Genomic DNA, 21,729 nt, shown 5'->3' on the forward strand with positions numbered 1-21,729 from the left:
GCAACAACAACAAAAAAAAACACAAGGAAATGGGACGCAGCACCCTGCTCCCCAAATCCCCCGGGACGTTGCAGCCATCCCATGGAAACGGGGCAGAAAATTGCAAATCTGGGTGATTTCTCCCCAAACAAGTGTCAGCTCGGGCTGCCGGGGAGGCGAAACACACAGGGCTCTATTGAGAGAGCGAGGGACAAATAAAAAAAGGGAAAAAAAAAATTGCCCGGGCTTAGGGCCAGCAGCACGGAGGGACGTGCCCGGAGCGGGACCGCACCGCAGAGCAGGGCCCTGCAGCCGGCCCGAAATGTGGGGAGCTGCGGGCACCCCGCGCCTGCTGCCCGCCGCCTGGCTCCTGGCTCTGCACGCAGGTAGGGGCGGCGGGCACCGCCTGCGCCGCGCTTCTTTGCCCTCTCTCTTTTTTCCCCGCAATAGGGTGGGACTGAATGTAAAGGGGGATTTGTTCGGGACGGTTAGGGGGCGGTGGGGTGGGTGGGTGCTGCCACCTCTCTTGGCAGAGGGGTGGAAAGGGGGAAAATGAGGCTGAAAGATACGAAAAGAACTCCGTTGCAGGGAAAGTGGGCTGTGCTGTGCGAGGGGGGGAAGGGGGGGCGGCCCCCCGGGCTCTGGCAGCAGCTCCTTGGCTTCCCCAGACTCTTTTCTTGCTCGCTCTTCACCTTCCCCTCGCAGCCCTTTGGTCGCCCCTGTTATCTCCTGTTACCCCCATCCCGCTGCAGCTCACCCCAAAGTATCACTAATTCCCTAAATCCCCTCCCAAAAACTGATTCTGGGGACTTGGCACCCCCTGAGGTACTAGCCCCCACCTGGGCCTGGTGCAGGAAGGCAGCTGCTGTTTTGCACCATTTCTCTGAAATTTGGACCCATAAGTAGCACAGAAGATGTCAGACTGAGGATACAAAGTGCATTGGTTTTGAACTCCAAAAATTTATTACATGGAGTGGAGGGGGAGGGTTGAAGAAATCATTGACCTTTTGGGGAAGCATTAGAGTTCTGGAGAGGTTTGTGTGATGCTCTCTAAATCCCTCCTGTTATCCCCCCAAAAGCCTGAAAAAACAAACAAATGGGATTAAAACAGGCACCCGGCTGTGTTCGGGGGATGGGGCAGGGGTTGCATCCTGGACCCGCAGCCAGATTTTCCCCCAAAATTTCACCCCACAGTGCCTTTTCAAGGCTGAGCTTCATGGCTGTTGGGGAGGGCGGATGGACGGATGCTGCATACCAATAGGTCCCGTGACTTTCGAGCTTGTTTAAACCCTTTCTTGCTCTGCTCGCCTCCCTCCTCGCCTTCCCCAGCTGATTTCCCCTGTTCAGTCTGGTATTTGTTCACCTCTGAGTGATGCCATCAGAGACTCATGAAGTCCCCAAATTGGTGGAGATAGGAGTTTTGGGGAGTAAACCCATTATTTATTTATGTATTTATTTGTTTTTCTCTGAAGAACAGTTTTGTAAGCTGTTTGTTGTTTGCTTTGAGCTCAGCTAGTTTACATTTTCCCGTGGGGTGATGGGGACTGGTGGGTACCCTTGAAACCGGGACATGGGGACTCAGTCCCCTTCACTGTGGCTGTGCACAGAGGGAGGAGTGTTGGCTGGACAAGAGCATCCTCTACAGCTGGGGGTGTGACGCAAAAATTTCATCCCTGTGCATGCATCTTTGCCACGAGTTGCATCAGACCTGCAGTGCACTTTGCAAGGGCTGCATCAACTCCACTGTGCGTTTGGAAAGAGTTTCATCAACCCTAAAGCAACCAATGCATCAACTCCTTCCAATGCATTTTGCAGAGAGCTGCTTCAACCCTTGCAATGCACTTTTTTGAGGCAATGCATGCTTTTTTAAAAAACTCCATGCAAACACTGGGGGTGCTGCAGTGGAGGGCTTCTTGGGATGCTTGCCGCAGCTCCGGGAGGGGATTTCCCCTTCTTCGGAGAGCCGGGACGCGGCGCCCGCTGTCTCCCCACATCCCCAGGTCTGCTGGCGGGGGTGAACATCACCAGCCCGTCGGCACTGGTGCGCGGCACGGCAGGCAAAGCGGCGCTGCTGTCAGTGCGCTACGCCAGCGCCAGCCCCGACAAACCGGTGGTGAAGTGGCAGCTGAAGCGGGACAAACCCGTCACCGTCGTCCAGTCCATCGGCACCGAGATCATCGGCAACCTGCGGCCCGACTACCGAGACCGCATCCGTGTGCTGGAGAACGGCTCGCTGCTCATCAGCCCGCTGCAGCTGGCCGACGAGGGCAGCTATGAGGTGGAGGTTTCCATCACCGATGACACCTTCACTGGCGAGAAGACCATCAACCTCACTGTGGACAGTAAGGACGAGGAGGGCGCCCAGACGTGTTTGGGTTTTCCCAACAGGACAGCTTTGTTCTGGGAGGGATTTGGGCAGCAGAGAGTTATGTGGGGAGTTTGGCCACATGAAGAGATGGTTCTGGCTTGCTTGCAGCCAAATCATCTCCCCAGTGGGGTTTTGAGGTCCTTTCCCCATCCCCTGGGTCCATCCATGTCCTGCAAGGCATTGGTGTCACCCAGGCTCCCCTCATCCACAGTCCCCATCTCAAAGCCACAAGTGTTGGTGGCCTCCTCAACAGTGCTAGAGCTCAGCGAGTTCTTCACCCTCAACTGCTCACACGAGAACGGCACCAAGCCCACCTACACCTGGCTGAAGGATGGGCGGCCGCTGAACAACGACTCCCGCCTCCTCCTCTCCCCTGACCAGAAGATCCTCACCATCACCCGTGTCCTCATGGCAGATGATGATGTCTACAGCTGCCTGGTGGAGAACCCCATCAGCCAGGGCCGCAGTGTCCCTGTGAAGCTCACTGTCTACCGTAAGATGTGTCCCCACAGCTGGCCATTGCTGGAAGATGCTGCTGGTTAAGCTTTTGGGGGTATTTCCTCCTCACTGCTCTCTCCTAGGCCGGAGTTCCCTTTACATCATCCTCTCTACGGGTGGCATCTTCCTGCTCGTAACTCTGGTGACTGTTTGTGCCTGCTGGAAACCTTCCAAGAAGTATGGCTTGGGGGAATAGAGGAGACAAAGGGGATCCTTCTCCTAACCCATCCCATCCCATCCTATCTTCCCTGATTCTATCCCATCCTAGCCTTCCCTTTTCCATCCCATCCCGTCTTGTCGTGTCTCATCCCATTTGCTCCCCTCCCATGTCCTCCATTCTGTCTCATTTCATCCTATTTAATTCCATCTCATCCCATCCCAAATTGCACTGTTCTGTCCTTTCTCATCTCATCCCATCCCATCCCACCCCTCCCAGTTCTGTCCCATCCTGTCTTATCCCATCTCACCCCATTCCACTCTCACTATAGCACCATGGTCACCTGCGGCTGTGTTTGGGGCCATTCTCTCATTAGCACCATTACTGTCACCACCATGGCAATGACCATGACCATCAGCATCAACACCAACATGACCGTGACCATGACCACCACCATGACTGTCACGGTTACTGTAATTTTGACCCATGACCACCATCATCACAGCCTCTGTTCACTCTCCAGACCGAAGCAGCAAGCAGAGCCACCTCCCCCTGACTACACAGAACAGGACGAGGAGCACCCCAAGCATGAGGGTGAGTGCTGTGCTGGCAGCATGGGCAGCACTGCACCGTGGGCACCCACCTACTCCCCTTCCCGCAGCTGACACCATCCCGCGTGGTGCCGACCATGATCGCAAGACCCCCCTGGCCCTCTACATCCTCAAGGAGCAGGTGAGTGGGTGGCCGGGATGCACCGCAGGGCAGTGCGGAACATCGCGCTCTCCTCAATGCCCACGCTGTCCCTGCAGGACACTGCAGCGCCTCAGGAGGATTCATCACCACCCGCTGGCCGCTCACCAGGACGCGGGGCTCGCCGCTACCATCGCTCACCTGCTCCAGCCCGGCCACCCCGCTCACCCCCCGGCTCCCCGGCGCGATCCCGCTCTGCTGCGCGCCTGCTGCGGGCCACCGGGGTCCCTGCCATCCGTGAACAGGAGGAAGGCAGCGCCCTGGAGATCAGTGCCTGAGCTAGCGGTGGTGCTGGGGAACACGTGCATGGCTCGGCCTGGCCCAGGCGTGGAGGGGTGACACAGGGCACGGTGGAAAGTCACTAATTTGGTATTGAACTTCGCCGGAGCTGCACCCTTCCACCCTGCTGGGGTGCTGGGGTGTTGCTGTAGTGGCCATGGGGCCGGGTGTGGTGCGCATGGGGAGCACACACACACATGCATGGGACGTACATGGAGCATGCACAGAGAGCCCACACCGTCTGCAGAGAAAGTGAGCATGTGGAGTGAGTGTGCACAGAGCATGCACAAACATGCAGTGTGCAAAGAGAGCATGCAGGAGTGTATGCAGGAGAATGCTGAGAGATGGTGCATGAAATATATGGAGAGAGCATGCAGATAGTGTGCACAGAGCCTGCAAGAGAACGTGCATGGACTGTGTGGAGAGAGCAGCCTGGAGTATGGAGAGAGGGCATGTACAAAAGATGCAAGAGAGCATGCACAAAAGCGTATAGACAGAGCATGCACACAGCGTGCAAAGGTAGCATGCAAGAGCGCATAAATAAAACATGTCAAAAGCATGTCAAGAGAGAGTGCACCAAGCATGCAGCTGAGACCAAACAGACTGCACAGCAGAAGTACTTATGTGGAATGTGTGCATGGCATGTGCATGGACCATGCAGGTAAGTGTGCAATTTGCAGAGAGCGTGCCAGCATACTCCAAATGTGCATGGAGCGTGTAGAGAACATGAGTGTTCAGAGAGCATGCATGGGGCATGTGGAAGGAGCGTGCATGGAGTGTGGGAGAAGAACGTGCACAGAGCATGCACATGTTACGCACGTGCAAGAGCACTGTGCACGTGACCACAACCCCATGCATGCAGTTGGTGTGCAGGCTCCCATGCGCACGCACACCCACACACACCGGTGGAAAGGCCCCCCAGCCCTCTGGCTGCACTGTACCCAAACACCCAGCAGTGAGCAGTGCCCTTGCAGCCACCAGCCACCCTCTGCTGCCTCTGGATTTTCTGTGAAAATCAGCTGTTTTTCAGCGCACCCACATGCATTGCTGCAGGATTCCCCAGGAGTAGGTTTAGGACAGAGCCGAAGGGCCGGGGCGCCAGAGCAGGTGCTGGGGCAGCCCGCGGTGCTCAGCGTGAGCAAGCACTCGTGGACGCTACTAACCAATAAACTCCATGTGTTACCCAGCTCCAAGGTGCTTGGTGTGTTGGGGTGGTGTGCTGGGAGGGGGGACAATGCGAGGAAGATGGGTGGCAGCTGGGAAGAACCGACTCAGTGCACCCATTCAGGCAGCAAGAATGAGGTCGGCAAGACAGCTGGTGGGGAAATCCCAAGTTGGAGGGAAGTAGCACCCAACGACATTTTGGGAAATGCTGAAATTTCCCCCAGATTTCAGTTTGCAGTGCTCCTTTGAGACTGTTCACTTCAGTCCCTACTAATGGCGTTGTGCCCTGCAGCCCTCCCCGCCCCACGCTGATCTCACTTCTCCTTAACCCACCCTTCCCTTCCGTGCAGCCCACTGGCTGCTCCCCCAGCCAGGCTAATTGCATCCCCCAGTGCTTCCCGTCCCTCACATCCGGCCATTGTACCCTACCGGGAAGGACTGCATCCAGGGACGAAGAAGGAGGCCATGGAGGGCGGCTGGGCCATGGCACTGGGGCTCTGGGCTACCGCACTGTGCCTGGGGGGCTGCCACCCCCCCGGAGGGGACATGGAGTCGCACAGCACCCAGCGCCCAGCTGGTAAGGGCATCGTGGGGATGGTGATGGGTAGGTGGGGGATATCCTAAAAGGTGTCTCCACCAAGGGACGTGTGCCCTCTCCCACAGAGCTGCGGGACAATTTCCGCCTGCAGCCCGGGGACCTGGTGGTCGTGGCAGGGCAGGCGCTGGAGCTGGACTGCGTGCCCCCCGCCGGGCAGCCCGAGCCCCGCGTCACCTGGAGGAAGGACGGCGTCACCCTGCGCCTGGCTGGGGGCCGTCACCAGCTCACCCGGGGGAAGCTGCGGGTGGCCTCGGCACGCAGGAGCGACGCGGGGGTCTATGTGTGTGTGGCAGCCAACGCAGCAGGCGAGCGGCACAGCCGGGGTGCTCAAGTCACCATCCTGGGTAAGCTGCAGTGGGTGGGGGTCCTGGGGCACAAAGGCGCACCGTGTCACCTCCCCGACGTCTCCTCCCTGCAGAGAAGCCAGTCATCGTGCGGCGGCCAAGTGATGTCACAGCAGTGGCCGGCAGCACGGTGGAGCTGAGCTGTGGTGCGCAGGGCGACCCGGCACCGCGGGTTCAGTGGCACAAGGAGAGCGGGGATCTGCCCTGGGGGAGGTAGGAGGCGGTGAGGTGGCGAGGTCACCTCTCCAGTGTGGGTGACGCAGGGTGATGGGATGTCGGTGTCCACAGGCACGAGGTGGATCAGGAGCACACGCTGCGACTCCACGCGGTGACGGCAGCCGATGGTGGTGCCTACGTCTGCACAGCCCAGAGCCAGCTGGGCAGCGCTGCTGCCACCGCCCGCCTCCGTGTGGAGGGTCAGTGGGGACCACCAGAGACACCACGTGGGGGCATCTGAGGGTGCAGCTGACGGGGGTCATCTAATGGAACTCAGTTTCATTGCGTTTGCTTTAAAGGGGTTCATCCAAAGGGCTCATCCAAGGGGAGTCCATCAACAAAGGGCCTGTCTAACTGAGTCATCTCGGGGGATACATTCAAGAAGAAGGCAGCCAAGGGGGTGGGAATCCTTCCAAAAGGGGGTTCTGTGTGAGTAGGTCCATCTAAAGGATTCCATATAACAGGATCTATCCAAAAGGTTCCATTCAGACAAGGTCCATTCAAGGGGAATCATTTGAGTAGAGGCCAGTTTAAGGAGAATCCACACAAGAGGATCAAAGGGGAACCTCTTGGAACCATCCAGGAGGACAAATGGGATTCAACTAAGTTGCTTCCTCCAAGGGGATCCATCTAGGGAGTTCTGTCAGGGGAGATTCATTACAGTGTGATTCAGCCAAGAGATATCCATCCAAGGGTTCCAAGGGATCTAAGAAGAATCCACCATGGGGTCCATCCAAGGAGGTGTTCAAGAGCTCTTAATCCAAAGAGTCCATTTAAGTGTAACCATGCGAGGAGACATCTTGGTCTCCAGGCATGTCTTTGTAGGGTGCAGGTGCCACCGTTATCCTTGCTCTTTCCTGCAGGGCAGCTGCCGGCAGGCCGGTGGGAGACCACACGGCAGAACCTGCTGGCTGTGCAGCTGCAGCTGGACAATGGCACTGCACTGCCCACCAACGCCACTGTCTGGCTCCGCTGGAGGGTAGGTGTGCCTCAACCGACTGGTGGAATAAGATCCTCTCCTTACGTCCCCATAACCCTTCTTGTCCCATCCAGATGGTGACACCAGGGCCAGCTCCAGAGGGCTTTGTGGTGCTGTATCGCTGCCTGCTCCCTGCCAGCACTGCCTGGTCCCAGCAGGACGTGGGCAGGGAGCTCAGCGCCGTCATCCCTGCACTCCAGCGGGGCTACCAGTATGAGTTCAAGGTCCGACCCTACGCTGGTGGGACCCAGGGCTTGGACAGCAACAGCTGGCACCTCTGGATCCCTGAGGAAGGTAGGTTGGGTTGGTGGGAGGGGAGATGTGGGGAGCTATGTGGAGGTCTTAGAGGCTCAGTGTTGCTGTCCCAGCAGTGCCAAGCGCAGCACCCCAGCGTGTCACCGTGGGCCAGGCTGCACCAGGGAATGGTACCGTTATCGTGAGCTGGGAGCCACCTCCTCCTGATGCCCACAATGGCATCATTCGGGGCTACCAGGTTTGAGGGGACAAGGGTGTCCATCTAAGGGAGTTCCATCTAAGGGAGCTTCATCCAAGGAAGAATGGTGGGGTTCCATCCAAGAGGGATCCATCCAAGGTGGGAGAACTATTCAAAGAGGTCAAACCAATGGGACCATCAAAGAGGGGCCCATCCAAGAAAATCCATCCAAGGGGTTTTCTAAGGGTAGTCATCCAAGAGAATCTATCCCAAGGGGATTCCTCAAGGGAATTTCACCTATCGGTACCCATTAGGTCTGGTCCCTGGGCGAGGGCTGGCTACAACCCACCAACCGCACTGTGGACGGAGGAACACGTCGCTTGGAGACCCTCCTGCACGGCCCTGGGGCCAGATACTGCATCCAAGTAGCCGCGTTCAATGGTGCAGGGCTGGGGATCCCCAGCAATGTCACCTGTGGCGTCCTGGGTAGGAAAAGGGGTCTGCTGTGGGATGCAGCAGGGAATAGAGCAGTGGCATAGGGGTGACATCAACTATGCCCTTGCAGAGATGATGGCAGGGAGCACCGGAGTGGTGCGGGTGCTGCAGCAGCCTGCGGTCATCGCAGCCACTGGCTCACTGCTGTGGCTAGCCCTGCTTGCCCTCCTCCTCCTCATCTGCCAGCGTCGCGCCAGCCAGGGCTCCATGGCACAACATGGGTGAGTGACTGTGGTGAGGATCTGTGGGGCTCTCTGGCACAGGAGGGGTGGGATCCTGATGGCAACCCTTGCCCTGCAGGCAGGAGGACGCTGATGTGCCATGGCTCAGCAGCCCCTGGAAACCTGTCTGTGTTCCTCAGAACCTCAGTGGCAGCAGCAGCCTCAGCAGTCGGCTCCTGGGAAGCGACAGCAGGGACCCCCAGCCCTCTCGTGAGCCCTGTGTCGGGACCCCCATCGAGGGCTATGGGACCCCCCCATTCTTTAGAACCTCCACTCAGTGCCTGGAGCCCTTCACCCGGTGCTATGGAAATACCACAGGGTGCTATGGGACTCCCACCCAATGCTTGGAATGCCCCCAGAGGGCTATGGGATCCCCAGTGGGACTTGGGACCCCCATAGGGTTCTGTGGGATGCTCACAGAGTATCTTGGACTCCTCATCCAGTGCCAATGGATGTCCGTGTACTGCCCTGGGAAGCCCACCCAAGTGCCTGAGACTCTCTTTCAAGGTTCTATGGCCACCCCATCCACTACCTCCAACCTCCCCATCCCCATGATGCTGTGGGACTCTTACCAAATCTAGCGAGACTCTCAGGTGATGCTGTGGGATCCCCACTCGATGCCTCTTACAGAGTGCCTGGGACACACACAGGGGGTACAGGGCCCCCATTTGGGACAGATAGTGCCTGGGACGGAGGGACTCAGGGGTTCAGCACCGAAGGGTGCTCAAGCCTGACAGCTCTCCCCCTCCAGCCCTGACCTCGGAGCTGCCGAGCCTCAGCCCTGCGACGACCCCCAGCTGCAGCCACCTCTGCAGAGAACACCCCAAAACTAGCACGTCCAGCCTGGCACTGTGGGAGCACATCCGCAAGCGAGGTGGGAACAGGACAGGGAGATGGGGTGGCACGCTGGGGACAGCAGAATGGTGGCTGATGACTGTGTCCCCATGCAGAGCTGGACCGTACGCACAGCTCCCCAGTGCCAGTGGCTGGGCTCAGGGCCATTCCCGTGCCCTTGTGTGCCGGGGAGTGGGGGACACATTTTGACTCAGTGGACAGATGGCCTCAGCAGAAAGGACAGGATGGTGACACGGCACTAGCAGGAGAGGACCCATGGTGGCTGCCCACCATCAGCTCCCCAAAACCACGGCGCAGTTCGGTGGCATCAATTGGTGCTGGGATGCTGGTGGCACCTGCAGGACATCCGCACGTCTGGCACCCCATGGGGACCCGGTGAGTCTGTGTGTCTCTAGGGGATGCCCCTGGTGCTATAGGCTGCCCCCTTCCCTGCCCCAGTCAGGTGCTGCGGTGGCAAAAGCCAACGTGTCCTATGTGCCTGCAGGTTCCCAGCCATGGGGTGCTCAAGGGACACATCTCCAGTCACTGGGAACCCCAAAGACACGTCCACGGTTACTGGGAACCCTGGGGACATGTCCCCAGTCACCAGGAGCCCCAAGAATGTGTCCCCAGTCACTCGGAACAGCAAGAATACCAGGAAGCACAGGGACATGTCCTCTGTCACCAGGAGCCCCGTAGATATGTCCCCTGCCACTGTGAGCCGCAAGGAAATGTTACTGGCCACAAGACCCAGCAGAGATGTGTCCCCGGTCACCGAGTGCCCCAGGGTCAGATCCCCAGTCATTGGGCACTCCAAGGAGAAGTCCCCGGCCACCAGGAGTCCCAGGGACTTGTCCTCAGCCTCCAGTCACTCCCTGGCCACCACAGTCCAGGAGGACATGTCCCCATTCACTCAGCACCCCAGGGACATGTTCTCAGCCACCAGGTGTCCCAGAGATACGTTCCCAGCAGCCAGGCACCCTGACGACATGCCCATGATCCCCCAGAACCCCAGGGACACATCTGTGTTCACCAGAGGGCCCAGGGACACGCTGGTGGCCACCAAAGACGTGTCCCTGGAGCCCGGCCGCCTCTCACCAGCACTCAGTGATGGGGTCCTCACCCCGCAGCGGGTTGCCGAGGACCTGGAGAGGGTGCAGGAAGCCCACCGCCCCACGAACACCCCCAGGCCAGAGGTGTCCCCAGCACATCCCCAGCGCGTCCCTGTGCCCCGCCCCCTGTCCCCTCCCCACACCTATGGGTACATCTGTGGGCCTCCCGCCTCTGAGATGGGCGAGAGAGAGGAGGAGGAGGAAGAGGAGGAGGAAGAAGAGAAGCCCGAGGTGTGGGGTCACGAGGGCTCGCCGGGGGGGTCTCTGCTGAACGGATGGGGGTCTGTCACGGAGGACACCGTCCCCAGCACCCGCTGCAGCCTGGCCAGCTCCTCTGACGGCTCCTTCCTGCTCGATGCCAGCTTTGCCCGTGTGCTGGCCGTGGCCGTCGACAGCCTCTGCTTCAGCCTCGAGGACATCGATGGGGGTGGTGAGGGAGCTGCTGCCCCCCTGCACCGCCTGGCATCATCCCCTCTGTGCGGGGAGGTGGCCCTGGGGACGGGGACAGGGAAGGGGATGGAGATGGGCAGCCTCGTGGGGATGCCCCGAGTGGGCAGCCAGTGGGGTGGGCTCCTTTCCAGGGATAGAAGGGACAGGAGTGTGGCAGCCCCTGTGTTAAAGCAGTGTTGAGGCCAGAGCCCTCCCAGCTTGGCTACAATCCAGCTTTATTCATCATTTCCCCCAGGTGGGGCTCTCTGCTAGGAAACGCTACGTGCACAGCTGGGGAGCACTGAGGTGGGTGGGTGGCCCTCCTGCTCATGTTCCCCTCCAGCTGGCCTTGTCCCCAGGGTCCTCGTCTTTCCATCCCCAGCGACTGTCCCAAACATCCTTGTCCCTCCCCGTGTCTTCACCCCTCATCTATCCCATCCTTGTCCCCACCCAGCGCATCCTCAACCCCCTCCCTCCGGCTCTGTGCACACCTATTTACAGACAGAAATGAACGAGCACCCCACGCGTACCCGTCCCCGTGTCACCGTCCCCGCGCCGCTTCATCGCTCCTCCTGCGGCGGGCGGGGAGCCAGGGGGTCCGGGCGGGGGCTGCGCCCTGAGCCGTGCCCGCGGGAGCCGGAGGAGCCGCAGGACGAGGCGCTGCCGGCGGTGGAGCAGCCGCGGGCCAGGAAGGAGGGTTTGCTGTAGGGGACAACGTCACCTGCCGGGGAGGGACGGCGCTGGGTTGGTGGCACTGCCGGCGGTTTGGCGCTGCGGCCGGATCCCAGCTCACCTTGGCGGGGCGGGCGGTGGGCTGCTCTGCGCTCAGCTCCGCTCGTCTCCCGGCTGGGAGGGGGGGTCTCGCCCGGAGGCGGCAGTGGGGGCGGCGGCAGGTCTCCTGCGGGGACAGAGCGAGGGCTGAGCGCCGCGGGCAGCCCCCGGCCCCCTCTGGGCTCACACCCACCTCCCGTCCACTGCTCCCGAGGGTAGCGGCCGCCTTTGGGCTTCGGGTGGCTCTTCGGGGTCTCCGAGCGTGTTTTCCCTGGGGGAGGTGACGGCGTGTCAGACACCCTCCACGTAGTGAGGGCCCCCCAAGCCCTGCGCTGGCACTGCGGGGCTCACCTGCGCCGTGGGGGCGGTGGGCTCGGGGCACGGGACCTTTGCATGTGTCTGGGCTGCGGGGGCTCAGCGGGGGGCTCGGTGAGAGTGCAGTGCCGCGTGGGGGTCTCCTGGGGAAGAGGGGGCGTGGAGTGATGTTGGGCTGTCTGAAAGAAGTGGGGGGAAAAGGGGACACGGGGGGGACGCCCCGGTGCTGTGCTGTGTCAGAGCAGAGCAGAGCGGTGGCACAGTGGGGTAGGATGGTAGGGTCAGGTCTGGATGACAGCTGTGTGGCTGCACTGTAATGGCACAGCCTGGCTGCAGCAGCACAGCTGGAATCACAGAGGCACAGCTGGAGTGTGGCTGCACAGACGAATGCCAACAGCAAACCTGGAATGCAATTGAACAACTGGATTTCAACAGCACATCTGACCAACAGCAGTGCTGCTGAATTTCAGTGATACGACTAAAGTGCAGCAGCACCGCTGGATCACAGTGGCGCGGATGGATCACAGCTGCGTGGTCGAATTGCAGTAGCACAGCAGGACTGCAGCACAGCCGGGCCATGGCATGGTGGCACGGCTGGACTGCCATGTCCCAGGCAGGCTGTTCGACCCCGGGCTCATGATAGCATCATGCACGGATCGTGATGATCCCATTGTGCCGGTGGGGCGATGGGACAAGGGGTGATGTGACATCTCCTACCGGGGTGAACGGGGGCTGCTGAAACGCTGCAGGCTGCGGGTGTCCTCGTGGGGCACAGGGGCTGTTGCAGCCGGGGTCCAGCAGCCCGTGGGGGTGGCAGGTGAGGAGGCAGTGTGCTGGGGGGCATCCTCAGTGGAAGGACAGTGCTCCTCCAGCCCCAAGCTGTGGGGAGCACGGGGTGGGCACTGGAACCAGCACACCGCAGCCCCCCAACCATGCACACTCACATGCCATCCTCTTCATCCATCTCCTCTTCCTCCTTCTCCCCCTCCTCCTCAGTGTACTGGCTGAGCTCACTGGCCGAGGGTGGTGGGGGCAGTAGCTCGGTCCAGCTCAGCACCGGTGTCTGCACCGCTTTCCCCAAGTTTTTCCCTTTGGGATGAGGGACGGGGGGCTGCAGGCACAGGGACGTGCGCCAGTGTCCCCCCACTGCTGTGATCCTACCGTGCTGCCCAGGAGCTGAGTGGCCATACAGGGTCTCGGGGCCATGCTGTGAGCAGGGCCGGTGGAAGGTGCGCAGCTCATCGCCCCCTGCCTCGATGCTGCTGTAGATGGGCCCCTCGGCATTCCCGGGCCCAAAGGGCTCCGTCTGGGCGATGTAGCGGGAGATGCCGGCCTCTGCAGAGCACGGCCACCCCATTAGGGTCGGTCCCACCCCCAGCACACTGCCAGCTCCTTGCAGCCCCTCACCATTGTAGTATCTCTCGGTGGCATCCAGGCCACCACCACGCCACGCGTCCGCCAGCCACGGGTGAGCATTCCTGCAGGGATACGGATGGTGATGGGGGCCCCTGGCTGGGCTGCGGGTCTGAGGGAATGTGGTGTTACCTGGGGCTGCTGTGTGCTGGTACCGGGGTGTGTGGGAAGGTGAGTGTGGACAGAGCTGGGGGTGGCAGTGAGGATGCGGTGGGGCCGTGACGCGGCCCTACAGCACCCATGGATGCACCCGTGGGCGCAAAGGCAAAGGAGGCTGCAACAAGAAACTCTGTGTGAGTGTGGGGTGGGCAGCGGATGGGGGTCCCAGGCTGCGATGCATACCTGTGAAGTGGCTCAGCTCTTTCCTGCGGCGGCGGCGGCTGTAGAGCCATGCTGCAAACCCAGCGAGGATGAGCCAGAGGGCACCGCTGACGCCAGCGATGAAGGCTGGCCGCCTCGCCACCGCGGCCATGCGCTCCGCCATGCTGCCCCATCCCACCGGCCCCACGTCCTGCTCCACTGGGGGTGCTGCAAGCACATGGGATAGGATGCCAGCGGTGCTGAGCAGCCATCCCTGGCTACCAGCCCCACAGAGATCCCCACTCATGGGTGCTGCAGCACCAGGGGGACACTCACCGATGCGGATGGAGATGGGTGCACTGCGAGCACCCACACCTGCCCCCGTGGCCGCAGCCACCTCAGCACGATAGGGGACACCGGGCACCAGCCCCTGCAGCACTGTGGCCAGCACCGTCCCCTCCACGCTCTGATTGATGTGGAAGCGGCTCTCGTTGCCCAAGCACCAGATCTGAGGCAGAGGTGCAGTGTTAGGACGGGGGCTGAAGATGTGCGGTCTGCTGGAAATGTGAGATGCAATGGAGATGTGGGATACGATGGGAATGCAGAATGCAATGGGGATACAGGGTGTAATAGGGTTGTAGAATGAGATCAATGCATGGGATGTAATGGGGATGTAGAATGAGATGGAGATTGGGATGCAGTGGAGTCATAGGATGCAGTGAAATTGTGGGATGCAGTTGGGAGGTGGAACAAGGTGGAGAAGTAGGATGCAGTGGAGATGTAGGATGCGATAAGGATATGGAATATGTTGAAGATAAGGTATGGGATGGAGATGTGAGATGTTATAAGAGTGATGGATATGACATATGTGGGATGTGATGAGGATTTGATGGGGATGTGACATGCAATGGGAATATGGGATGTGGGGGGATGCGGGACCCTGCAGGCCCCACTTACTCGGTAATCAAGGATGACTCCATTCTGCTCAGCTGGCGGTGGAGGCTGCCAGGAGATGCGGACGCTGGTGCCATTTCCAGCCACGCTGACAGCCCGTGGTGGAGCACTGGGGGCTGTGGGGCGTGGAACATCACGGCCATAGTGCATCCCATGGCGGGGACACCCTGCACCCCCAGCCCCACACTCACCTGCCTCAGGCATACGCAGGGCGCGCACGGCACTGTCGGGGCCATGGAGGTGCAGGTAGAAGGGCCGCACCTTCACCTCGTAGTCCTGGCCATGGCGCAGCCCCGTGAGCAGAGCCCCCCGTTCGCCCGGTGCCCGCACATCCCACGCCTCCCAGCGCCCACCGCGCCGCCGGTACAGCACCTGGTATCCCTGCACAGAGGGCGATGGGGGCTCCACCTGAGGACACGGGAGATGAGGGGGGTGACAGAGGTGCAGCACTGTGTCCCCTCCCACCCGCCGTGTCCCCACGCTCACGGTCCAGGCGAGGCGCACGGCACCCGGCGGCAGCACCACGGGCTCCTGCAGGTGCACGGCCACACGTGCCAGCTCTGGAGACACCTGTGGCGTGGGGCTGGTGTCTGCTGAAAAGGGGAAGGAGCTGGGTGTGTGGGCATGCGGGTGCACCCAGGATGCCGTGTCTCTTTGCACCTCTGCTGGGTCTCACCTTGGGTGCGGATGGGCTCTGAGATGCCGCTGGGGTCGCTGAGCCCATGGGCGTTGAGTGCCCGCACCAGGAAGAGGTACACGGTGTCGGGGACGAGGCCCTGCACGGTGTGTGTCTCACCCTCCACATTGGCTGCCACTGTCTGCCACGGGCCGCCCATGGCCTCACTGCCAGGGCACAGAGGTGACCCATGGCAAGGTGGCACTACGTCACCATGTCACCCTGAACCTGGAGAGGAGGTGCGTGGGGTACCTGAAAGCTTCCACAATGTAGGTGACTGCAGTGCCACCGCTTTGCTCATTCCCTTTCCAGGTTAGGGTGACACTGCTTTTGGTGACATTGGTGACCAGTGGGGTGGAGGGTGGCCCTGGAAGGATGCCGGGCTCTGGGGATGGTGGCGAGAGGAGAGATCCATCACCTGCAGGCAGAGGCACTGAGATCCATGGAAGCTGCATCTCCAGTTCCACAGCATCTCTGGTCCCACGGCATCCCCATGACTCACCTTGCACCTGCAGGGACCCGCTCCAGCGCATCTCACCCATCGAACTAGTGGCCACACACTCATACTGGCCTGAGTCTGTCACCTGCAAGGGGAAGAGCTCCTGCCCCATCTCCCTGAGCACCTGTCACCCTTAGTGCCCATCACCTTTGGTACGGATCATCTTGGACGCTCATCACCTGAGGCACCCATCGCCTTGGGTGCCCATTGCTCTGAGCACCCACCACCCTTTGGACCCACCACCTCTTGCTCAGTGCATCCCAGTGCCCCCCCAGCTCCACAGTGTCTCCCCGTTCCCCCCTGCCGGTGCGGCTCACCCGCATGTTGCTGATCTGCAGAGTGCCATTCTCCAGCAGGCTGGCGCGGCTCTCAGAGCCCAGCACGGTGCGCCCATCCTTCAGCCACCCCACATGGGGTGAGGGCTCACCCTCTGCCCAGCAGGGCAGCTGCGCCGTGGCCCCCACCGGCAGCACCGTCAGGTTGGCAGGGCCCCAGCGGATCACTGGCGGTCGGGGCTGAGCGGGCGCTGCCATGCAGATAAAGTTGAGTGAGCCCCTTTGTTTCGGTGCCCGGAGCATCGCCACCATCACCACCACCTACCAGCCTCCACCTCCAGCAGCGCTTTGGCCAGGACGCTGCCAGCCACGCTGATGGCTTGGCACAGGTAATAGCCGGCGTCGGTGGGCTGCACGGTGGCGATGGTCATGGCGCCGCTGGATGCTACCGAAATGCGGCCGGCAGCTGGCGGGGACTGCCCAGGGAACAGCAGTGTCTGGGCAGAGGGGGAGGCAGAAGGCTTTGGTGCACGGTGGGGTGCTGTGGGGGCGGAGGTGGGGAGGGGACGGACCTGGCTGCCTTCCTTCTGCCAAAACACGGCCGGCGGAGGATTTCCTGTGGTCTCGCACTGGAAGGTCACACTCTGGCCGGGGGGCACAGTCTGGTTGCGGGGCCGGGTGATGAGCTGTGGGGGCACTGACATACAGGGAGAGAGGGAATCACAGAATCACAGAATATCCCTAGCTGAAGAGACCCACGAGGCTCTTTGAGCCCCAACATAGCATCACCCAAAAACCAAGCCCTATGTCTGAGAGCAGTGTCTCAACACTCCCTGAGCTCCTGCAGCTCGGAGCTGTGCCCACTGCTGTCCCATGCCCTAACCCTAACCCTGACGTAATCTTAACCCTTGCACAAACACTTGGGGTCCCCCCTTACCGCGCACAATGAGGGTGCCCGAGGCCTCCGACCTGCCCACGCTGTTCTCGGCCATGCAGGTGTAGGTTCCCTCATCCTCTGCCCGCACCCGACTGATCCTCAGCGTGTTGTCAGCCAGCAGCTCCCACCTGGGGAGAGACCCCAGAGCCCAGGGTGCCGACAGGGCACCAGGTGCCACGAGGGTGCCACATGGATGTGGGATATGATGGGGATATGATGGGAATACAGGATGCAGCTAGGATGGAGGGTGTGGGGGCAGTAGGGATGGAAACGTGTGATGTAGTGAGTGTGGAGGATGCAACAAGGATGCAGGGTGTGTTATAGATGTGGGATGGGATGAGTACGTGAAACATGAGGGGGATGTGGGACATCAGGGAGGCATAGAATGATAGAGATTCGGATCAGGATTTGGGATGTAATGAAGGTGCGGGATGCAAAAGGTGACGTGGAATGCGATAGGAATGCAGGATGTCATGTGGATGTGAGACACCATGGGGGTGTGGGATGCCATGCGAATGTTGGATGTGAAGGTTTGGGGTGCAATGAGGACATGGATGGGTTACACGGACACCCATCCCATAGCAGACACCCCAGATTGGGACGTGCTGACCCCCCCAACTCCTCACCCCGCTCACCTTCCCGCCGGCAGCTCACCATCCTCTCTGCGCCAGCGGGCGGTGGGCGGGGGGTCCCCCAGTGCTTCGCAAGGGAACTCGGCCGCCTGGTCCTCCAGCACCGCCTGGTTCTGTGGCCGTCTGCCGAACGCGGGGCGCTCTGAGGGGCAGCAGCTGTGAGTCCCTCATGCCGGCACCAACCCCCCCAGCTGCCTCTCGTCCCTACGCACCAAAGACCACCAGCTCGGCCGGCTCGCTGTCCCGCTCCCCCACCATGTTGGTGGCCACACAGACGTAAATGCCGGCGTCGCTTTTGCGCGTGGTGGCCATCATCAGCTTCCCACCGCGGATCTGCCAGGGAGCCGCACTCAGCCGAGGCCCAAACACCGACCTGGTTGTGCTGGGGACTCCTGGCCCTCACCGTAATGCGTTCATCCTTGTCGCTGAGCCGGGTGCCATCCTTCTTCCAGGTGACGGTGGGCTCAGGGTGCCCGCGGGGCGGGACGCACTCCAGCACAGCCGGCTCACCTGCTGCCACCACCACATCCCCAGGGGACTGCCGGAAATCATCCCGCAGCACTGCAAGGACAGAGGCTGCAATGTCGTTGCCTCGGTTCCCCCATCCCTACACTCCTTTTGCTGCAGAAGCCCCTTCTGGGAGCAAAAAGTGCCTGTTCCAAGTGCTCAAATCAAGCCCCAAGGTGACGTTTTCCAGCACGCAGTGGAGTGACAACCCTTCTCCTAAGACATTGTCTGAGAAGGGGCAAGGCCAGAAGGGTGTAGGTCTGGAGATGCGTGGGAGCTCAGAGACCATGGGGATAGGGACGGGGATGGGGACAAGGACACAGATGGGGGTGGAGATGGGGATCGTGCAACTGGGGCTCACCAGCCACCTCCAGCGAGGCGTTCCTGCTGGTGGCTTCACCCAGGTAATTCCTGGCCACGCAGACGTAGATGCCCTCGTCAGGCTTGCTGCGGCGGCCATGCACAATGCGGAGGAAGAAGAGGGAGCCGCTGGGCAGCAGCATGCGGTGGGAGCGGGGGTCCTCGTGGTCCGTCTCCACGCGCTCACCGTCCTTGTACCACTCCACGGTGGGCGACGGGCGGCCCTCTGCCCTGCAGCTCAGTGTGGCCGGCTCACCCCTGGACACCAGCAGGTCCGAGGGGTGCTCCACGATGCGGGGTGCGGAGTCCTCCAGCCGCGGGTGGGAGCCTGGGGAAGGGTGTGACATAGCCCAGGGATGTGCGGGCAGAAAGGCACGAGGTGGAAAGAGGCTGGGGCTCAGGGTGTGGGGAGAGGTGTTGGTGTCCCCCCGTGTCACCCTGGTGTGTCCCCTCCCCGGTCCTCTTGCCGGTGCTGGTGGGGTGGGAGCAAGGCCAAGAGGGTGCAGGGCAGGAAATGAGTGGGTCCTCAGAGACATGGGATTGGGAAAAAGAAAAAAGAGAAAGGAAAAAGGAAAGGAAAAGGAAAAGGGAAAGGAAAAAAGGAAAAAAAGGGAAAATCGTCCTTCTCCAATGAGTATATGGATCTTCTCAGTGGATCCAGGGAAATCCCTACCGTGAGGGCAGAAGAATTAATTAACGCTCATTGTGACCACATTGGATTTATGCCGCGCCAGAGCTCAGAGCAGAGCTTTGAGCACACGAGCCCCCGAAGCGGGTCTGGAACCACAGATCGCGCACGTGGCCCCAGTGCCACCACCGCCGCGTCCCCGGTGCCGCCTGGCCGTGTGACAGCGCCGGAGCTGCAGTTCGGCTTTCGGTCGCGGGGTGTCGCTGTGTCTCGCAGTGCCCGGTACGCGCAGGTGCCAGCCTGAGAGGCGCTTGGGGGGGGTCAAGGCGATCGGTGGCACCGGCAGAGGGACTGAGGGGAGGGGGGGGAGAGGGGCACCCCTGCGGGGCGGAGGGATACGTTGCCATAGGAACAGGATGCGTTGCCGTGGGGATAGGATGCTGCAGAGTTCCGGGGGGTTGGGGGGAGCAGCGGGGCATCCGGGGGGCCGCAGCTGGGCACGGGGCTAATTGGCACGGGGGGGACCACGCCGTGCCCCCTCCTGAGCCCAGCCGGCTGCGGTGGGACGGGGCGTTCTGCGGGGCTCCCAACACGGATCAGCCGCCTTGGACCCAAACGGAGCAAAAAGTTCGGGCTCAAAGAAAAAAGAAAAACTCGGTGCTCTAAATTCAGGAGAACGACCCCGCAGCTCCAGAACCCGCTGTGCCCCGGGTCTGTCCCGGCTCGAGGACATGGGAGCGAACTGTGGAGACGGGGGGACATGAGGTCGGTCTGGGGACACGGCACAAATTAGGGAACACGGGGTCGGTTTAGAGATACGGAGCCGGTCTGAGGACGCGAGAGCTGTTCCTGTTTGGGGCACGGGAACGATACGGGGAATGGGTCGCTCTCGGCTGGGAGCATAGAGCCAGTTCGGGAACATACAGTATGTTTGGGGATGAGGATCTCCTCCCAGTTTGGGGACAAGGGACAAGCTTGAGAAAATGGAGCTGGTTTGGAGACACGGGACAGATCCCGGCATGGGGACACACGGTGGATGTGGGAACAAGAGGAAGGTCCCTGGTCAGCTCCAGCTGGGGCTGCGGGGCTGCGCGCTGTGTCCCGCGTCGGGGCGGGATCGGGACAGCGGGACAGCAGGACGGGGGGGGAATGGGTCGGCGGGACAGCGGAACAGCGCGACAGGGGGACAGCGCGACAGGGGGACAGCGGGGGAGCGGGGGCCGGGCCGGGGCCGGACGCGTACCGTTGCCGGCGGTGAGGTTGCGGAGGTCGAGCGCGGCTTCGCTGCCGTTGATGCCGAGCAGCAGCTCGGAGGAGTTGGACATCTCGGCCGCCAGCGAGTCCGCGAACAGGTTCATCTGCAGCAGCGTCTTCAGAAGGTACCGCAGCATGCTGGCCCGGCTCGGTCCGACCGGGCTCGGCACGGCACGGCCGGACCCGGTACGACGCGACTCAGCCGGACCCAGCACGGCTCGGCTCTGCTCGGCCCGGCGCGGCTCGGCCCGGCTCTGCCGGACCCAGCACGGCACGGCCCGGCGCGGCTCGGCACAGCGCGGCCGGACCCAGCCCAGCCCAGCCCAGCTCAGCTCGGCACGGCCCAGCCCGCAGCACCGCCCCCAGACCCGGCGGGGAGGGGGGCGCGGCCAGAGCGGTGCGGAGCGGGGGGAGCGGAGAGAGGGGGTGTCCGGGGGAAGGGGGGGGGAGGTCACCGTTAGAGTGGAGGCGAAGGGATGGGGTGGGACTCTCCTATATGGGGGTAACCTGGGGGTGGGGGCTGAGGGGCTGAGGTGCAAAGGGATGGGGCGGAGGAGTCCCAAATGGGGGGGAATCTAAGAGTTGGGGGGCGGCTGTGGATATGTCGGCATGTCCCGAGTGAGCTCCACCAGTCGGGCTCCGCTTTGGCTTCAGGAGGAGGAAAGGTAGGAAGAGGCAGCTGGTTCATCCCAAAATCTGTGTTGGGTCCCGGTCCCAGCAGTGCCCCCGGGGCAGCCGGCACCCCATGGCTCTGCAGTCGCCGCGTATCTCCCGAATTCATAATTGGCAATTAGCCGCTTTATGAACGTGCCAGGCTAACGTGTGAAGCAATGCGTCTTTTCGAAGCTGGCTCCTGCTGGCACTAATTGGAGCCCGACTGCGGCCCCTCAGCGCACCCCCGGGAGTGGAAAGGGGCTCCTTACGGTGCCACTAATGACCAGGCTACAAAAGCACAAAGCTGTGGCTGGCAGCGGTGGGGAGGCTCAGAGGAGAGAAGAGGTGGGAATGGGTAATGGGGAGAAAACAGGGAAACGTGTGTGCACATCTGGAGGTGCCCATGCTCCCCTCTCCCAGAAGAGGCCACTTTTTGATGCACACATCTGGATGAACGTCTGCAAAGGAGACGTGCAGATGTGCACCAGCACAGGTTCTCATCTGGAGGCATCCTTGGGTTGATGCCCGACCTTCTGTGGGTAAACTGGGTCTCTGGGATGTTCAGATCCAGCTGTGCACTCAAATAGTTGGAGGGCTCAGCTGTTGTGCAGGATAGCAGCTGGGAAGGTCCCGGTGTGGCAGCTGATCAAACATCTGTAGGTATGCGTGTGCCACAGTGTGGGCACATCTGGACAGAT

The 21,729-nt window shown here is 61.3% G+C and overlaps 3 protein-coding genes across 8 annotated transcripts; 2 read left to right on the forward strand and 1 right to left on the reverse strand.

Annotated features, from left to right (window-relative positions):
• Positions 1-80: 80 nt before the first annotated feature.
• Positions 81-5,217, forward strand: HEPACAM (hepatic and glial cell adhesion molecule). 3 transcript variants are annotated; one of them, XM_085209297.1, is made up of 7 exons: positions 81-365; positions 1,941-2,321; positions 2,559-2,840; positions 2,929-3,022; positions 3,526-3,596; positions 3,664-3,734; positions 3,812-5,217. In XM_085209297.1, the coding sequence occupies exons 1-7, from the start codon at positions 302-304 to the stop codon at positions 4,028-4,030; spliced, it is 1,182 nt and encodes a 393-aa protein (XP_085065423.1). In that variant the 5' UTR covers positions 81-301; the 3' UTR covers positions 4,031-5,217. The 3 variants fall into 3 exon arrangements, with proteins under 3 accessions (XP_085065423.1, XP_085065420.1, XP_085065422.1); XM_085209294.1 differs by having other exon boundaries at positions 90-365; positions 1,980-2,321; XM_085209296.1 differs by lacking the exon at positions 81-365 and having other exon boundaries at positions 494-2,321; positions 2,601-2,840.
• A 341-nt stretch (positions 5,218-5,558) lies between these two features.
• On the forward strand, positions 5,559-11,385 carry ROBO4 (roundabout guidance receptor 4). 4 transcript variants are annotated; one of them, XM_085209292.1, is made up of 13 exons: positions 5,559-5,772; positions 5,859-6,137; positions 6,212-6,350; positions 6,426-6,553; positions 7,217-7,332; positions 7,407-7,626; positions 7,701-7,757; positions 8,080-8,251; positions 8,331-8,481; positions 8,622-8,691; positions 9,233-9,355; positions 9,432-9,711; positions 9,821-11,385. In XM_085209292.1, exons 1-13 carry the CDS (start codon positions 5,661-5,663, stop codon positions 11,055-11,057), a joined length of 3,084 nt encoding a protein of 1,027 aa, XP_085065418.1. In that variant the 5' UTR covers positions 5,559-5,660; the 3' UTR covers positions 11,058-11,385. The 4 variants fall into 4 exon arrangements, with proteins under 4 accessions (XP_085065418.1, XP_085065419.1, XP_085065416.1 ...); XM_085209293.1 differs by having other exon boundaries at positions 5,560-5,772; positions 7,704-7,757; XM_085209290.1 differs by having other exon boundaries at positions 5,562-5,772; positions 7,701-7,825; positions 8,561-8,691.
• Positions 11,386-11,416: 31 nt separating this feature from the next.
• On the reverse strand, positions 11,417-20,691 carry ROBO3 (roundabout guidance receptor 3). The gene is made up of 25 exons (XM_085209298.1): positions 20,367-20,691; positions 18,497-18,823; positions 18,032-18,189; positions 17,841-17,961; positions 17,632-17,770; positions 16,997-17,124; positions 16,632-16,756; positions 16,385-16,556; positions 16,102-16,310; positions 15,538-15,869; positions 15,286-15,452; positions 15,096-15,202; positions 14,801-15,017; positions 14,613-14,725; positions 13,992-14,163; positions 13,698-13,883; positions 13,488-13,629; positions 13,350-13,420; positions 13,104-13,277; positions 12,887-13,031; positions 12,660-12,821; positions 11,979-12,085; positions 11,821-11,898; positions 11,650-11,754; positions 11,417-11,577 (listed from the first exon to the last, which is right to left on the reverse strand). Exons 1-25 carry the CDS (start codon positions 20,512-20,514, stop codon positions 11,417-11,419), a joined length of 3,966 nt encoding a protein of 1,321 aa, XP_085065424.1. The 5' UTR covers positions 20,515-20,691.
• Positions 20,692-21,729: the final 1,038 nt, after the last annotated feature.

Source organism: Meleagris gallopavo, chromosome 26 (assembly GCF_905368555.1).
Source record: "Meleagris gallopavo chromosome 26, MGAL_WU_HG_1.1, whole genome shotgun sequence".
NCBI lineage: Eukaryota > Metazoa > Chordata > Aves > Galliformes > Phasianidae > Meleagris > Meleagris gallopavo.

Coding starts and splice junctions, on each gene's coding strand:
- HEPACAM (XM_085209297.1), top strand. CDS start 302: ATGTGGGGAGCTGCGGGCACCCCGCGCCTGCTGCCCGCCGCCTGGCTC. Junction 2,322..2,558: donor CATCAACCTCACTGTGGACA/GTAAGGACGAGG, acceptor CCTCATCCACAG/TCCCCATCTCAAAGCCACAA. Junction 3,597..3,663: donor GGAGCACCCCAAGCATGAGG/GTGAGTGCTGTG, acceptor CCCTTCCCGCAG/CTGACACCATCCCGCGTGGT.
- ROBO4 (XM_085209290.1), top strand. CDS start 5,661: ATGGAGGGCGGCTGGGCCATGGCACTGGGGCTCTGGGCTACCGCACTG. Junction 6,554..7,216: donor CGCCCGCCTCCGTGTGGAGG/GTCAGTGGGGAC, acceptor TCTTTCCTGCAG/GGCAGCTGCCGGCAGGCCGG. Junction 8,252..8,330: donor TGTCACCTGTGGCGTCCTGG/GTAGGAAAAGGG, acceptor ATGCCCTTGCAG/AGATGATGGCAGGGAGCACC.
- ROBO3 (XM_085209298.1), bottom strand. CDS start 20,514: ATGCTGCGGTACCTTCTGAAGACGCTGCTGCAGATGAACCTGTTCGCG. Junction 15,453..15,537: donor TACATTGTGGAAGCTTTCAG/GTACCCCACGCA, acceptor GTGCCCTGGCAG/TGAGGCCATGGGCGGCCCGT. Junction 11,755..11,820: donor TCGGGAGCAGTGGACGGGAG/GTGGGTGTGAGC, acceptor CTGTCCCCGCAG/GAGACCTGCCGCCGCCCCCA.